Source organism: Lacerta agilis, chromosome 4 (assembly GCF_009819535.1).
Source record: "Lacerta agilis isolate rLacAgi1 chromosome 4, rLacAgi1.pri, whole genome shotgun sequence".
Taxonomy (NCBI): domain Eukaryota; kingdom Metazoa; phylum Chordata; class Lepidosauria; order Squamata; family Lacertidae; genus Lacerta; species Lacerta agilis.
This window is the reverse complement of record NC_046315.1, coordinates 26,705,167-26,723,966: the sequence shown is the minus strand read 5'-3', so window position 1 is coordinate 26,723,966 and position 18,800 is coordinate 26,705,167. Positions and strand designations below refer to the sequence as shown.

At 37.0% G+C, this 18,800-nt stretch overlaps 1 protein-coding gene across 12 annotated transcripts in view; it reads right to left on the bottom strand.

Annotated features, from left to right (window-relative positions):
* The window catches only part of NBEA (neurobeachin), a 364,492-nt gene that overhangs the window by 44,262 nt on the left and 301,430 nt on the right, over positions 1-18,800 (bottom strand). For all 12 annotated transcript variants that reach the window (XM_033146505.1, XM_033146506.1, XM_033146495.1 and 9 more), the window contains 3 exons: positions 14,959-15,078; positions 10,487-10,639; positions 4,678-4,845 (listed from right to left, as the gene is read on the bottom strand). In XM_033146505.1, coding sequence (XP_033002396.1) covers positions 4,678-4,845; positions 10,487-10,639; positions 14,959-15,078 — 441 coding nt within the window. The remainder of the gene's footprint in view (positions 1-4,677; positions 4,846-10,486; positions 10,640-14,958; positions 15,079-18,800) is intronic.

The window sequence follows — 18,800 nt, the reverse complement described above, 5'->3', positions numbered from 1 at the left end:
TTATAGCTGCAGAGGGTCACATTTCTATATGTGAGACGGTGAAAAGCACACGACAAAAATTGTCTTTTTTAAAGCTGTAAGGTATTGATAAATGAAATAATAGGATAAAACATATAGAAATGGCTTTTGGGGGGATAATAAGTTTTAAATGCCTTTGTTCTGTGAATGAGTACCCTTACCACAAGTCTTGGAAGACAGCTAAAAGAAGTCTGGAATAATAGGTTTGGATTATGATGTACACCAACAGTAAAGACAATTCCAAATAACATCTAGAGTCCAATATAACTGCTGTTTACATATTAAAAAGAGATACAGGCTTTGTACCAGGGATGTTCTGTCATGTTTCTCCACAGGAGAAGGCTGTCATGGTAAAGTTCATTATCAATTACTGCTTTACAAGTGCAAGATGAGTTAAGCTGTCATAATTTTCTCAGCTAGAGATCCTGTGCTGTCAAAGAATGTCAATTTTTAATCTGACACAAGGAAGAAAATTATCTCTTATTCTGACCTCTAATTTCTTGACATTTTAATGCAATAATTGCTGTGGTTAGTGCTGCAACCATGATTTCACCTGTCAAGGAAGAATGAATCAATATCCTTGAGCTGTTCATTAAATTTCTAGATTTTGCTTTACTAAATTTCTCCGTTTTTGAGGGGAGAAAGAAAAGAAACCATTGTTAGGCATGCCTGAAAATGTGATATACTGAAACTACACCTTGCAACACTTTCCATTTGTTTTCACACTGACAATTGTTCCCCCCCCCAAAAAAATTGAACTACACTATGAATAAAGGTTTGGCACAAGCAGAAGTTACTTTGTTTGGACTGAGTTCTGCATTTGGAATATGGTGTAAGTCCTAATGAAAATAAAGATAAACATTAATCTGGCCTATCAGAGATCTGTGCATGTATAATAAGGATGGACATACTCATGAAAGTTTCTTTCCAGCTCTGTATGAGGAACAGAGAAAGTTGTGTCCCATCCCATTTCTTTGTGGATTTTAAAGGGAAAATTATAAAAAAAAATCCATAGAGGAATGCATACTGTCTTGAAATCAAAGGGCAGCCATTCGAGGAAGGACACTGCTTCAGAGCTCTCCCTCCCAGAACAATTACTTGAATGCAACAGTGGTGTAGCTAACAGAATGGACACTGGTGTAGCTAAGAGATTTGATCCATTGTTTCTTCTAATACAGTGCCACATATATATTCAAAACCTATTAAAACTAGTAAAGTATTCAAAAGCAAGCATAAGCACAATATTCTTGTAGATGTGGCTGAATTGCTTTCACTTCTTTGTAGCTTTCCCTCAACCAAATAATACGGGACTTGAACACAAGCGCAAGGTTTTATAGTTATTACCTGTTCCAAAAGCAATGCAACACAGCTATTGCATCTTAATATGTTTTCACCAAACCTTAGTAAATTGCATATACAGTCGTACCTCGGAAGTCAAACAGAATCCGTTCCGGAAGTCCGTTCAACTTCTGAAACCTTCGAAAACCCAAGCGCGGCTTCTGATTGGCTGCTGAAAGCTCCTGCAATCAATCGGAAGCCACGGAAGCCCCGTTAGACATTCAGCTTCCAAAAGAACGTTTGAAAACCAGAACTTTCACTTCCGGTTTTCAATCGTCCCAGAGCCGAAACGTTTGACTCCCAAGGCATTTGGGAGCCAACCTATGAGTGTAGCTGCAAATGGAATAACAAATGGCTTACAAGAATATATCTACAATTCCATGTTGGGTGTGCATTTTCAAAATCAAGGAACCCTTAAAGATCAAACAGACCTAGGCACTTTAACTTGCACATGCAAAGGTGTGTTTGTGATAGAGAATGTGAATGAGATAATAGTGGCTGACATCATAGTGCTGTTGTGGGTATTATTAAATGTTGTGAACTACATGCATTTTTTTAAAAAAGAGGATTTACTATTATTCTTATAATTACTATTGTATTTATTTATGTCTTAAATTTATATCCTTCATCCAAGGATCAGAGCGGTTTACATTATAAAATCACAAAAATACATAACAAATGAAACAATAACCCTCCAGTTTAAAAGGCCATAGATTGTATAAATAGTCAAAGGCCTGGGAGAAGAAGAATGTTTTGCCTGGTGCCTAAAGATATGTAACAAAGGTGCCAGGTGAGCCTCCCTGGGAGAGCATTCCACAAGCGAGGAGCCACTGCAGAAAAGGCTGCTTCCTGTGTTGCCTCCCAGTGTGGTGTAGTGGTTAAGAGCAGTAGTCTCGATATCTGGTGAACCGGGTTCGCGTCTCCGCTCCTCCACATGCAGCTGCTGGGTGACCTTGGGCTAGTCACACTTCTTTGAAGTCTCTCAGCCCCACTCACCTTACAGAGTGTTTGTTGTGGGGGAGGAAGGGAAAGGAGAATTTTAGCCGCTTTGAGATTCCTTAGGGTAGTGATAAAGCGGGATATCAAATCCAAACTCTTCTTCTTCCCTCCCCACCTCTCACAGAGGCAGACAAAGAGATGATGATCACAGGCTCAGGGTCTGGGTCTGTTCATATGGGGAGAGGGCGGCCCTTGAGATATTGCAGTCTTGAGCCATTTAAGGCTTGATAGGTCAAAACCAGTGCTTTGAATTAGGCCCAGAAATTAATTGGCAGCCTGTGCACTTGGGCCAGGGTTCATGTTATATGCTGAAACTGTCTTGCCCCAGAGAGCAACCTGGCCACTGAATTGTCTCTACATGCTTTAAACTACAACTCCTATCAGCCAGAGTGAGTATGGTCAAGTGCACATATGCAGGGCGCCAGTTCCTGTGCAACTGTTTACTATTATTACAGTTTCTTAGATTATATTAGTACCCAGATTATTAATGATGTTATATTGTGAATGGAACAAAAGCTTTAAATACAAATGAAAGAGAAAGAGAAGTCTTCCTACATGTCTCCAAACGGAATAAAATCAGCTCATATATCTATGAAGGGGGTTTCTAATAGCAAATGATGTATCAAACTACATATAAACTTTACAGATATCCTAAAAACATTTATCATGTAAGGAATATATTTGCAAAGGTTGCAATTAAGCAAGATGTAAGTTTTCAGTTTTTAAAATTCAATCAAAAAATGCCACAAGTATTCTATTGCTTGGCAATGTATAAATTATTACTTGTTTTGCATACAACAGATGGCAGATATCATGGGGCAAGGAAGCTTGTGTATGCAGCTTCACCACAGCAACACTCATCTTGCAGCTGTTGCATCTTCACACTTTTCAACCAAATTGAATCTTTCAGAGAACGCTTTAATACTCATAGCTGTAATCTTTTGATAATTATTTTACTATGATGGGCTGACAAGACTGGAAACAACACAAGGAAGAATAAGGTGTGCCCTTTATAAACCAAATACCTTTAAAAAAAAATCCCGTATGTGGCAAACACTCAAGTAACTAACACCAAAGAAAGAAAATGAAATCATTTTACTACTTTGGGGGTATTGTTTTGTTCTTTAAACATTTCATTTGTTAACCAATAAAATAATTTCATTTGATATTATGAATACTATAGGCATATGTATGAATGGATAGGAGTTTACCTCTTTTACTTGGTAATTCATTCATATGTTCATATAGTCAGTAAATATACATCATATATAATTTTAGTGAATTGTTCTGTATGGTTTAAAAGGTAAAGGGGCCCCTGACCATTAGGTCCAGTCGTGTCTGACTCTGGGGTTGCGGCGCTCATCTTGCTTTACTGGCCGAGGGAGCTGGCGTACAGCTTCCAGGTCATGTGGCCAGCATGACAAAGCCGCTTCTGGAGAACCAGAGCAGTGCACGGAAACGCAGTTTACCTTCCCACCTGAGCGGTACCTATTTATCTACTTCCACTTTTGACGTGCTTTTGAACTGCTAGGTGGGCAGGAGCAGGGACCGAGCAACGGGAGCTCACCCCATCGTGGGGATTTGAACCGCCGACCTTCTGATCAGCAAGCCCTAGGCTCTGTGGTTTAACCCACAGTGCCACCCGTGTGTATAGTTTAGGTTGCAATTATATACACAATTATCTAGATGTAAGACCCTATAAGCTTACTGAGTCCTACTTATTAGTAGACATGCATAGGATGGTGCTGTCAATTTAACTTGTTCATTAATTAAATGCATTGGCCAAAACCCAAATAAGTACTTAGACTGCCTGCAGAGTTCACTCAGAGCTGGCTTTGAAATGATTTTGGGGAGATTTTTTTAAAAGACTGCCTCAAAGCGGACTCAAGTTTCTAAGCTATCCACACACATACCCAATTCAAGATGGAGACAGATTTCCAGTTTCTCCTGTTTATCTCAAAGTCAACTCTCCCTTAACTCACCATCCCCCAGCTTAGTTACTAGAAGTAAGTTTAGGCATATTCAAAGACCTTAAGGCACATACAATGCAAGTCTGTTCCATATCATAAACATTTTGGAAATGTATGCTATGAAACAAGGGATTTTGTAAGATAGATACAGGCCAAGGAACATACAAAATTATTTGCATCATTCTTGTTACCTTGACCATTAATCTATTCCATTTATTTCTGATTAGTGATTATGGAATTTGATATAGTTGCCTTTTCTTCTGAAGAATAACAAATATCCTATGCTCCAAATGAAGAATGCAATATACAATGAAACCTAGTTGCACATAAACAGGGAGCCAGAAATACCTACCTCCCTGAGCACAGGATCAGTGATACTGTCAAGGTTTACAGAACCTTCATATGTCAGGTAGTGGAAAACATTAAGTGCTCGTACTGCTTCTGGTCCTCGTTGCTTGTAGCCAAATATAAGATCAATCCACTGGTGAAGCTGACAGGATACAAATTCACTTTCCAAAGCCTGGTAATAAAATTGAGAGGATGAAATAACTTTTGTTTCTCTGCTTTTATATTCATTTGGCAATTCATCCTTGTATTCAAAAAAAGGAAATGGAATATTACGGTGGTCTTCTTCATGGTGGCCCCTAAATCATGGAACTTTCTCCCAAGAAATGTTCTACTGGTGCTGTTGCTGTTATTATTTATGCTACAGGGAAAGACCGTCATGTTCTCTTGAGCTTTTGAAGTTATTTAATTACATTTAGGCTATTTGCATGTTTATTTGTGTTTATGGATTACTGTTATTGTGTTTGTGGTATCTTTTGTATTGCTTCTGTTGAGATCTTGGTGAGAAGGCATGGCAACAAAGAAATAAGTAAATAAGTAAGTAAGTAAGTAAGTAAGTAAGTAAAAAAAGAGTAATGTTGGAACACACTTTTGTTTTATTTTAAGATTTATATACCACCTTTCTGTGAGTGTTTTAAGGCAGCAAAGAGTAAAAACAAACTATAGAAGCAGCATAATAAAACATACACACAAAGCATATTATTGGTATGATACATTCTGTTGGTACTGTTACAGGGTTTCTACAGGAAGTTTATTTTATGCATTTATTAAATACCTCTGTATATACCAAAACAAACTATTTCCCATGTCTATTTAATGGATTTCTAACCTGTCTATTTATAAAATTGAAAAGGCAGCAATTTTATGTTTATCATATCATTGAGAGATGTGGTTTCTTACTTTTCCATAAAATCCCACAAAAGAAGCAAATACCATGTCCTAGTCGTCCATTTAATTTGCATTAACACATTAGAATATTTGTCAAAACCAGCCAGCTGAATCAATGGGTCTAAATCAGCTTAAAACCTATGTCAGATTAACTAGGTTGTAGATCAAGCTGTAAGATTGTGGCTCTTTTGTTCCAGTAGCAGATTAAAATTTTCCATTTGTCTTGTTCTAAACTAGCAACATGCAGTCTTTCTGCTCTTAAAGACAGGGATTGTGTATGTAAACCAAGCACTGCTTTATTCTACGGTCAATCTTTAAACTTTTATATAGAATTTTAAACAGTACCAATATTATCCAGTTATGAATATCACAATAGAGAACTTAGGTGCACAGTGGACAGCAAGATTTTGAATTCTTATGTTTTATTCCTGCCTCAGCCATTTTTTCCAATATTTGAAACATTTTATTAACTATTCTATACATAGAACATGAACTTACTGAGGCTTCAAATGGAAATTATTTAGAACACTTCAATAAAATTGCCTTAGGTCCAGCTTATCAGTGGAAAAATAACTTCCAGTGTTATATTTAAATTCAAAGCTGGGTGATTTTATCTTTCAATACCTTTTGAAAATAATAGTACCAACTAAAGAGAAAACCAGTTAAAAGAATTGTATTCTTAAAGTAGCTCCCACAGGCCAAAAACTTACAACCAGCTCTTTCTAAAAACATTAACAGTGCTATCCTACATGTCTACTCAAAAGTAAGTTTCACTGAGTTCAACTAAATTTACTGCCAGGCAAGTGTATGGGAAACATTAAGCCCTCCAGATGTTGCTTAACTACAATTCCCATCATCCCTGACTATTGGCCATGCTTGACTGGGGCTGATGGGATTTGTAGCAACAACTGGAGGGGTTCCCCATTCCTGGTGTACATGAGTGAAGTCCAAGGCATAGTGGGATACACATTAAATGAACATGTATAGACTTCTGAAAGGCTGCAGTCCTATACTAGGGATGGCTAGCCATACTGCAGCCAGAGAAACACAGATTGCTCCCTCTCATGTCCTTGCTGTGGGGTACAGTGAGCCAACACTTTGCCTTTCCCAAGGTGGAATGATATAAGCCTTGTGGCAATTTATCAACTAAGCAGAAAATGAGCTTAACATCCTGGATTTGAGTGAGCAGTGGAGGCACCCATAGGCTGCCAAGAAAAGAAAAGAAAAGAAAAGAAGAGAAAAGATAGAATAAAATGAAATGGACTTTTGTTGGAGATGACTGTGATGTTGCAGTCACATCATAAGGTCAAGTAAGATGCTATAGTCAACTATGATGCCTCTACTGATGAACACTTGGTCAAGGAGACATTTGTGAATGATGTATCAACTAAGGTTTGGGTATTATATCCATATTGCAAGAATGTGTTAGTGTTACACTTGGGATCCTGGTCATATCCACAAATTTGCCTCGTAATATTTTTATGCCTACTTATTGTGAAAGAGCCTCATTAGCTGCACTGTGGATATTTACCGTACTGTTCTATAGCAGGGATAACTCAAGACATAGAACTCTGAAGTTGGAGAACTACTCTTTTAACCACCTTGTTGAATTGTTCATCTGCAATATGCTTTTGTATTTAGGTACCCCACGGCATTTACCTAATAATACAATGCCATCTAATTACATTTATTCTGGATGATTTTGGATGAGGATTTTATGCTGTGCAATCCTTTCAATTTGTTGCAATTTTAGTTAAACGATGCAATACAGGTATACTATTGCTAACAGAAAAATACTGGGAAAGGGACCGCCTAACTTGCATAGACCCAGCTGTGCAGCCAAAATTAAATTAACACATGATTAAGGAAGGGACATGGTTCCCACTGCCTCCTCCAAGTACACCCATGGATATCATTGTCTATGGGGAGCCAGTGTGGTATAATGGTTACAGTGTCATACTAAGATCACAGAGACAGGGTTCAAAATTCCACTCAGCCACAAAGCTTACTGGCTTGCCATCTCTCAGTCTGACCTACTGCTTTGTGAAGACAAAGTAGTGGGTGCTGAATGCTGCCCTGAGGAAAGGTGGGATAAGAATATAATACATAAATAAACAAATAGCTGTTTGGGGCAAATTGGGGGGAGGTAATTTGCTGAAATGTGGACACCAGCTTTTGTGCTGGTGTAATATATCTGCAAATGTGTGAAAGCTGAATCCCTGTTCCCCCAAGCAACACAGAAACCAAGTAAACAGGGGTTTTTTTTTAATCTAAAAGTATAATTTGTGTTATATATTTCACTCAGCGTTATAATTTGTAGTGCGCTACAATGTTTTCTGCTCAATAATCAAAATATTATTATAGTTAATCTTGGATTGTGGCAGATCGCCTCTTCAAATTACAGAATGCTTATTATACAGGCTGTGCTCTAGTTTTTCATGCTACAGTTTTCTGCCTCAATTTAACATGCTTGGCTTGTTGGCTAAATGTGTTCTATTTTTGGCTCTCAGGACCACCACAAGTCTGCTGGGATCAAAAAGCTCAGCAAGACTACGAAGTCACATCTGTGGAAAGCTTTTTTTCCTGTTTTTGTAAACTGGTAGATTATGATTGATGAACCCAGCATTAGGGTAATGTTAGCAGGGACACTTACGGCTTCTGTCCTCTGTGACATCACTGAGGTCAGACCATAATCATGTTAGCATTGAACACAATGCTTTATTAATGTTTCATGGGTATGTCAGTAGTAATCAGTCTAGCTTGCTATGGATAAATTAAACTGGGCCAACAATCACTGATGTATAAATTGAATGCTCTTAAAATCTACTGAAACATCTCCTAAAAGTTACCAGACTTAATCACTTCCCCAGTCTTTCTAATGAGACCAATTTTCACAGGAATTTCTTTCAATGTAAGGCTATTTCTCTCTCAGAGCATATATTTATAAAACACAAAATATCCTCCCACTTCCTTGCTAGCAAAATGCCAGATACCTGTTTAAGCCTGAATTAGATGGTGTAATTTATCATCTAGTGACTACAGTGTTTCTATTATATAAAACTTCTATTTATGTATAAACAGGTTGAAGATAAAGATTTACAGACTGATTCATTTATGAACGGGGGTACTGAGTCAATAATCATCAACATGTGCTATATTTTACATGCAATTGTCTGCAAAATCACAAAGGTCCCAAATGAATATTTCAAATAGCATGGGAAACATTGGATTGTGTGCACTATACCTTTTTAAAAATGTTCTGTATTTAGTAATGGTACTTAAATTATACCTATTTTCCCTATGCCTGATATCAATATTTCAGCACATAATAGAAAAGTAATGAATTTTTTAATAAGTAACTCTACAGTTAAATTCATTCCATTTGTACCTTCCCTCTCTTTAAAATGGATGTAATGTGACTTTTACTGCATTATTGTTAGGTCAAGCAAACAAAGCACCATGGATAGATTGTATCTGACAACAACAGTTGCTATTATTATTTGCAACAACCGTTGTTGTTAGCAGGGGGATGTGAATGCTTTTTTTTTTTTTTGCATTTAGAGCATTTTAAGCCAGTTGAAATATGAACTTCTCTAGTATGAAAACCCAGGACATCCAAGGGAAAGAAAAGAACAAGATGTTTTTACATGTGATTTTTTTTTATCCCAGTCTGTACCTGTACTGGAATTGAAATTGCTTTTCTTTCTTTCGTTTTATTGTTAAAATGCTTTGGGATGTTTAATGGGAAACAATTCATAGATGCCAATCATTGCACTGTGAAACTAGGCTTGCCTCAATAATGCAAATTATTTTATACTGGGAGGGGGGAAGATAGGTATTAACAAAACGAACAGTATCTAAGGGAATATTAGGTATGTCTTGCAGTGCAACCCAGTGCAGAACAGAGGGTGGCTGGCGTTTTTAAGCCCAATGGCTGTATTAATGCTCAGATGCCTAGCCCCCAAGGATCACCTGCCAGTGGTGGTCATATCCAAGGCACAGCCATGTGTGCATGAGCATACACACTACACAAACAGCTCCTACACTCACTGCACATGTACATTCACCTTTGTGCAAACTAGACTGATGGATAAATTGTGAAGAGCCTCTCATGTGTTGATTTATGTAGAGCGGGGGCAGCTCTGGGTTGTGGAAATGCACCTTAATGAGTGTCTCTAAATATTCTTATTAAAACACTAATGCCCACAAATTCAAATTAAGATTTTTTTAAAATAACGAATATATAAATAAAATGCTACTAATCAGACAAGTTTTCAATCTAAGCAGGGTGATACTGAGCTGATTTTAAATGCATTAGTTACTTTTATAATGCTGCAGTGTCTACTGTATTGTACTTTCTACTCAGCGTTTAGATATTTGATTTAAAAATATAGTCATTAACCTGACTATAAAATTCAACAAACATGCTAATGGTGTATCGTTTCAGATGGTGTAAGATAGTAGCTGAGAAAGTATGCTTGATCCCAGTGTAATTAGTTAATTCCTTTCAAAGGAGCCAGTTTTGCAAGGCACTAACTTCTCTCTTTCAGTGCTCCTATATACCTTTGGCTTTTCAGAAAATTTAGCATTTTGGTGGTTCTTAAAAGCCTTCCGCTAGAGATCAAAGAACAGATTTTATTTTATTTATTACACTAATCTCCTTGTCTTTATTTAGAAAGTTCAGAGTGGCATCCAAGGCAGTGATCACGGTTTCATTATGAATTCCTGTTGAAGGGAAAGTATATAAAATCTACTGCATAAAATGTATATCCTGTCAAATATGGGGTGGATACAATCAACCACTTCTTCCATTTGCTTTTTCTTCCTCCCATTTTCAGCTTCTGCCCTGCAGAGGTGAAAAGCTAGTGATGTGCCAGCTTGTTAAATTATGGAACTTGTTACTCAAGCTTAACTAAAAGCCTTCTTACCATTCTATTGATGCGCACAAAGTCTTCGGGCTTCTTTGCCCAAGGGGGAAGCTCAACATCATTCACAACAACTTCATCTTCTCTCACTCCAAGGTTATATCCGTTACTGTTGACAAACATTTCTGGTAGGTAGTAGAACTCTGGAATTAACTCCTGTAGTGGAAAAAACAAATGCACTGTTTCTGTCAACAGAATTTATTCAAGAACTTTGGTAACCTTGTCCTTATGCTTAATTTTCAATGCTATTATATCTTTATGTTAATTTTTAATACAAATCTTTTAATTACTTAATAATAGATGCAGCAACCATCTCAGTTCCATTCTTGTACAGAGGCCATTGCTTAGATAACCTTCATTAAAATAAACTAATATAATCAGAAATATCGATGTGTGCAGAGGCATATCAGAATATGATACAGCCTACCCTGACCCAGGATGCTGCTTGTTCTAACTTTCCTTTTATTGTGTACTGATTTCCACATGATTGCCTGTGGACTCCCAGACTTCAAAGTGTGATGGAATGAGGAACCTGTGGTACTCCAGAGCTTGTTGGGCTCTAGCTCCCATGGGAACCGCCAATGGCTAATGGCCAGAAATAATGGGATCTGTTGTCCATCAACATCTGGATAGCACAGATTTTCCATCCCTAATGTACAATAATAATATACAAGGGTGTATAAAAATAAGTAGGAAAAGAATTAGCCACTTATAAAACTTTTCAATAAAGATATCACATTCTACAACCTTACAAAGTTCCTAAAATATGTAAGACTAGGGACTATGCAGCGTGTACACTATTAAACTTGGGTTTATTTGAATGTGAGAGATGTAAGCACGTGAGATATTTTAGCTCAAGTCTTCTAGAAAAACAGCTGTGACTTTAAAGTACCTAAACTTCAATGGATCTTGCCAAACTATAATTTCAATGTCCATGTGATATGTCCTATTTATTGTTAAAGTACATACTCCAGAAGCTGAAATGTTTACAGAACACTAAAATTTCCTGGACAACAACCCAATAATTCTATGTGACTTTTCACAAGATGGAACCTTTCCCGTCCCCCTTGAATTCTCATATCCGCTCAAATAACTAAGATTTCTGTTTCTTAATAAGCAGCTACTTTTTCTGCAGTCTTAGTAGCTTAGCCTTCTTTATTTCTTCTGAAATAAAGAACAATGCAATAAAGCTACCAGGAACTTTTAAAAGGACAAAAATGAATATTATACCAGACATTTTATGTCTTTAAATATGATCTCTAGTTTATTTTAATAGCTATGCTAAAACCCAAAGGTATTGTTAATAGTATTACATGTGTTATGTCTTTGTATGAGGTAAAAAATGCCAAACTACATTTTCTAATTTACAAGCTCTGGATAAATTCAAGCTGCTGAAAAATTAAACTTTAAAACTTGGTGTTATAGAAGGCCACTATTAACACTAACATAATAGGATACTATAAGCCTCAAAGATGACATTTCAGTTTAATATGTTTTGCCAGGAGTACACCATTTTATGGCCTCCCTCTGAAATAAAATCCAATACAGACGTTTTCAGTTTTCTAATGTAATTCACTGCAGGGTTTTAAAGCTGTTTCCCTCACCACCCCCACCTCTGCCAGTTTCCTTCTTTTCCCCACAAAAGCTGATCCCTGGGTATCCATTAATTCAACAATCACCTTATATTGGGGGAGGATGGGTGGTCATTCAGTTATAAGAACCTCCATTAACTATATTAATTTACAATCTGTCACCTTAATGACATTTTGTCATAGCTACCTTTTCTGACATCGACATACTCTTGTCCAAGTGCAATGTAACATGTTTGAGAAGCATTAGAGAAGATTAGTTCTTGAGCACTCTATTCTTTGGATGCCAAAATTATACAAATTGAAAGGAGGTGGGGTGGGGGGAGGAGGTGCTAGCAAATGTGACAAAATGAAATGGTCAAGTTAGGGTCATTTTCAAGTGGAGTGTTTGCTAAAGGATCATTCCACTAGTATTATTATTTTTTGCTTTGTACTGGTTACTACAGAGAAAGGTCAATGTTTCAAGAAAGGCAAAAATAAACCCTTTTTGGCAGCATTTTCCTTTCTGTGCTTTTACATAAATTTGTCAGATATGGCATCTTTTAATACCTGTATTTGAAAATTAAGCAGTGCAAACACACTGACCCAGTTCAGATGTAATGGTTTGTTTTTATAAGAACAACCATGTGTGAGCCTCAGGATCCTTTCTCCCCTCCCACACAAAGGGAGTAGATTAGAAGTGGTTTGCAACTAACAGTAGTTTGCCATTTTGTTCACATGTGGCAGAACAGTACTTTCAGTGCATTATAGTTCTCAAGTGAGCTTTCTGTTTTGAGAACTAACCATGACTTTTGACAAAACTGCAACTGAAATTTGTTGTAAAGCATAATGAAAAGCTTCTTATTTTCTCCCCCTAGTTTGGAAGGGAGGAGAGAACGTATAAGACTGAGGTTTAGGTGTACTTCTCATGACAGCAAACCATTACTTGTTTTTTTTATATCTAGATTGGGATAGTAAGCTTTCATTGTTTAATTTTAAACATGGAAATTCACCTCTCATGAATAAAAGGGGGTGGGATGGAGGAATAGGATCTTTTCCTACCTGAAGATAGTGCCTAACCACAGGGTCAACATGCCTTCCAAACACTAGGCAAAACTACAACATTTGGCATCTATTGTCACTTTACATTCTGTACCAATGGAACAAGATGTCTGGTGCTTGCAACAGCCACAACAACCATCATCATCATATATCTACAGGCAGATGCTGAAAAGCATCCAGTCTGGCCTTAGAGTCTGGATGACTCTCAGGGTAGATATTCAACAGGCTTTTGTGTCCTTGGAATGTAGCTAAGATGAAAGTTGACAACAATTTTGGAAATTAAGAAAGCCTCATATGAAAGAACAAAAATAATAATAACCTAGTCTTTAATTATCTTATTTATTTGATATTTTTTGCAATCTTGTCCAGTATGCCAATCACATACTGTGTCAGTATCCCAATATACTAAAGATCTATAATACATAGATCACAAAGTTGCCGTTGAGTACTTCAAACGTATATTTATACATTTCAAAACCAAATAGCACAATGTAAGTGCATCAAAATGCCCTGGTAAAGTGATCTGGCAGATACTATGAATGTTTATAGATTCAGAGACATGTAAACTAAAATAATAGATAGCGAAACAAAAGGTTCTGATCAAAAAACAATGCATTTCAGTCTCAGCAAAACTGCACATTTTGAAAGCAAACAAAAGTTAGGGCTTTTAGTCCAAAGAAATATGCACAAGTGAATTATTTAATGTGTCATCTGATCCTAAACAAAAAGCATTGTTTTCTTTACAATGCTGATGACATGCCAAATGACATTGATTTCCAATGGAATCAAAATCATGGCAAGAACCTGGTAAGAGTTTATGAGTTTACCAGGGGTTTTTTGTTCAACCAATTATTTCTCTCTCCTAAGTCAAAGCAGAAATTCAATACATAAATAATGTAACTCTTAGTAACATCAGTATAAATGGATTTTGATATCGTAAGTGCCTTTAAAAAGACTCCAGCAATGTGCTTTTAAAAAAAAGAAATAGTAACCAAGTTTCTATTCTTGTTTCAAATAAGAGTGAGTGCCTTATGATAATATAAATTTGATTCCTTTTGTAAATATTTAATAGCAAGACACAATCAGAAAAGATTTAAAATCAAACAATGGGCTACTAGCACTTTTCATGTAGTTTGGAATCTATCATATTAACTGGTAATCAGGAGAGGACACTTCTTAAAATAAAGCAAGAATGTAGGATTCAGTATGATAGCCCTATTCAAACATAAAAAACCGTTCTATAGAACAATGGAGGTATAATCACAATTGTGAAATTACCCTGCTCGCTGGCTATTTATACGTATTGTGTATATATTGGTTTAATCTAATGTGTACTGTTGCATAATATCCCCAGGCATAGTCAAGTAAAAGCTAAGGCTTACAGAAAAGCATACATTTTAAATGTGTCTTGTCATTAATGCTTTATTAATTGCCCCAGGCAATGCAAAGCCAGAGCTCAGCAAGCTATAACAATATGACACTTTAAGGTCAAATCCAATCTTGCTCTGTTTATGGAATGGGCCAAATATTGAGTTAACAGCAGGAAAGAAAATTTATTGGGCTATTCTCTATCTTGTGATTATTTGATTTAAATTAGAATGGTTGTGGGTTTTTTTGCAAGAACAAAAGATCTTTTGAGCACTCAAATATTGGAAGAGTCTTTATTTCTCATTGTATATAAAAATGGCATTTTAGAGCAGTGAAGTCTAAAGCAGCCGTTCTTTTTGCTCTTATGTGAAAGAGAACTTCAGGAGTGCACGAGTCGATGGTTTATTTGTAGCATGTGACAACAATAACAGTTACTCAATTATTTTGCATGCATATGTAGCAAAACAATAATCCTACCTTCACATCTGAAGTGTCTCTTTGGCTAGTTCTCCAAGATCTTGCCACTGAAGAAAAGGTTCGATCTGGGTGATCAAATTTTCCATCATTTGCATTGAGGAAGAATGTTGTAAAGGGTTCCTGCCACAAAATTAAAATAAAAAAATAAAATAATAATACAAATGTAATAAGCAAAGGAATCCAAAACAACTTCATAATTTCAGTGCCTTCTAGGCTTAATATTTAAAATTAATTAAGGGAAGAATTAATAAAGAATTAATCAGCACTTTACACTAATACATTGCTTATGCTTAATCTCTTGATGCAACTATTGCTACTAATAACCCAAAAGTATCTGAATCCTAGAATGGAAGGATTACAACAAATGATATGCTGGCTCTATATTAGAATACTGTCATCAAGAGACTGGAGTATTACGGTCTATTTCACACACACCAGTCTTCCAAAATACTCCAGTAATATCTCTATCTATTTCATTGACTAAATTCCACTGCTCTTTGGAGAACTTCCCGTATATTTTATTTTATGTGTGATATTATATATTTATACAAATAAATATGATGAAGAGTAAATTATACCAAGCCTTCAACAAAGAAATGATTCATAAAAATGAAACATGTTAAAGTTTCATTGTTTTCAGGATGAGAGATCTAAGCATCCACTCAACTCCCTAATGAAGGGAAAATGGGAAGTGCTTAATTTTGTCACGATGCTACTCAAACTAAATATAATCGAAAATTCTTTCTAGTAGCACCTTAGAGACCAACTGAGTTTGTTCCTGGTATGAGCTTTCGTGTGCATGCACACTTCTTCAGATACACTGAAACAGAAGTCACCAGATCCTTAAATATAGTGGGGGAGTGGGGAGGGGTATTACTCAGAAGGGTGGTGGGAATGGGTGATAGGCTGATAAGTGTGGAAAACCAGTTGACGACTCTAAACGGCTGCAATTAGTCTTGCAGGGAAAGGCAAGGGGTGAGAAATAGACTGGAAAGAGAAGTGGCTGAATTGCAACTAATCACCAAACTTAAAACCATGGAGAAACCTGGTTTGAACAAAGACATTGGATTCTTATCTCATTATACATAACAAAGCCATCTTTAGCCATCTCACCCCTTGCCTTTCCCTGCACCCATCACCCATTCCCACCACCCTTCTGAGTAATACCCCTCCCCACTCCCCCACTATATTTAAGGATCTGGTGACTTCTGTTTCAGTGTATCTGAAGAAGTGTGCATGCACACGAAAGCTCATACCAGGAACAAACTCAGTTGGTCTCTAAGGTGCTACTAGAAAGAATTTTCGATTTTGTTTTGACTATGGCAGACCAACACGGCTACCCACCTGTAACTCAAACTAAATATGTTCAAACAAAATATGTAATTAAATGCATTAAAAAAATCAGCATAGAACCGTATCATTAAAACCTTTTTGTTTAGATGTTCAATAAGAAATTAAAGCTAAATCCCCATACCATTTCGTATTTGGTACCAGGCTGCCATCCACCATTTAAAATAAAATAAAAAAAAGATTTTTTCTAGCTAGCTCTCACAAGTGTTGGCTTTTGCCTAGAAGGGCTTCATATGGAAAGAGGAGTTAGCTGGCAAAAAACTCCTACACAATGAGTAACGCACACACAAAAATGGGTGGGGAAGATGCAAAGCGTGACTAGATTATGATGCCCTTAGCTCAATGTGTAGAATGAGATGATAAAGAGTAGAACTTATATTTAAGCCACATACAACCATTTGGCCATCAGAAATTAAAGCAGCAATGTTTTTGCCTACACTCTAAAGGAAGTAGATATCTCAATTCTGATCTGAAATGCAGCAATAATGCTGAATGGAATTTGTTCCCAGTAAGGAGAAGAACTGTTGATATGTTAGTTTCAGACTTCAAATTAGGGAATGACAACATTGTGATGCTCACCTGACTTCCTGGCAACCAAGTCACTGTTGCTTACCTGGAAGGAGGGCAAGGGGGGGGGGCTCAATATGGTGCAAACACACTGGCAGGAGCACAGGATTGGCTCCAGCAGCGTGTTAGCACCACATCAACCTTCCTTCTTCTCTGTAAGCAGCAGCTGTCAGGAGATCAGGTGAGTTCTGCCACCCCACTCCACTGTGCACTACTGACTTCAATGATGGCATGTATCCATGTCTACAATATAATCCGTTTTACTCATATTCTATCAATTCTGATGGTCCCAGTAGACCAGGGATATGGAGCCTATGGTTCTGCTGATGTTGAACCCAAACTCCCATCAGACCTTGCCAGCATGGTCAATAATCAGGAATGCTGGGGGTTGTAGTCCCCACCACTGCTGCAGACTATGTTTTCACTGCTTGCATAAGCCACAGAATTCACCATAAATCCAAGGTTGCAATCCTAAACACGCCTACTAAGGAATGAACACCATTGAACACACTGGGAATTAATAAACATACATAGGATTATCCTTAATCTCAGAATGAAATGTTTTAGAATGAAGTAGCAGAGCCCTAATAGCATTTCTTTTATATAGTTATGTGAATTAATTCACAGTGATATACTCCAAAGCATTTCTTATATGAAAAATTCCTCATTGAGAAGAGTTGAATAATTACAATTTTAACATCACTGCATTAATTACCATGGCAACTATTAAGTTCTGCTAATAACAGCTATGGTCATTAACTAATGAAAAGTATCCCCTAAACATTAGGCAGCTCCAGTCAAAAAAAATGTATAGTCTGGAAGGCTGGATTTATAACGAACATGAAATACAATGCTAAGCAGGAAGTAACATGGAGAACATGACTGTGTCTGAGCAGTGTGAGTCTAGGCAGAGGATTTCATTCCAAGCGGAAGTAATTTAGGCACACACTACCCACACTAATTTGTTTAAATATAAGAATTTATTGTCAGGCATTTTCAACTATGGGTTGTAAATAACCTGTCGGCCAAGTGCAGTTAATGACTAAGGTTATGAGAGTGTTTCAGAAATATACAGAAACTGAATATTTTAAGGAGAACCATTTGCTCATAGACTTATTTAGCATATAAGCAATGCCTTGTAAAACTTACATAATTCAGAGGAGAAAAATCCTCACTTTCCTATTTTGTAGCGACAAAGGACATGAAGTGGTTGTGCTGTAGATGCAGGGGCCTGATCGGGCCCTCTTAGGTCACTGCAACATGGGATGTGGGCCTAGCACCAGCACTGGGCATAGTGGGGGCAAGCACCAGGCCCCATGTTCCCTATAGCTTGCACAAGTCACAAATATTTATTTTTTATTTTATTTTCTCTTTTTCTCATTGATATATTTATATAAAAGATTTCTTATTCGGCCTTCATCATAAGGTCCCTCGGTTAGTACAACCATTTAATCATATAACACTTAAATCCAATAAAACAATTTTAAAGAAACCAAAGGATGTACATCAAACAATAGAGGTGGGCCCACAAAATTCACACAATCTTAACTGTCAAAGGACATGATTATGATGTGCATCGTCAGCAAATGATGGAAATTATAATGAGGGTTTTGATGCACTTCTATCGGGAGGGAGTTCCACATTTTGGGAGATGTCACTAGGCACTAATTGTTATTCTGAGCCATGGAGATCTTTTTGGATGATAACATTATTATCCTTTTTCCGTAATGTGATAAAATAGCAGATACAAAAAATTACAAATTGTATAATCAGAAAACAAGAGTCTTCTCTTCAGTGTAATTCTTATCTCTTACCACCCACAGAGGACAGTAGCTCCTCCCAGCTCTCACCCCGGAAGACCATCATTTCCTTGCCTCTCACCCTAGGTCCTGGCTAGGGAGATCTTCCTAAAGAGGGGATGAACC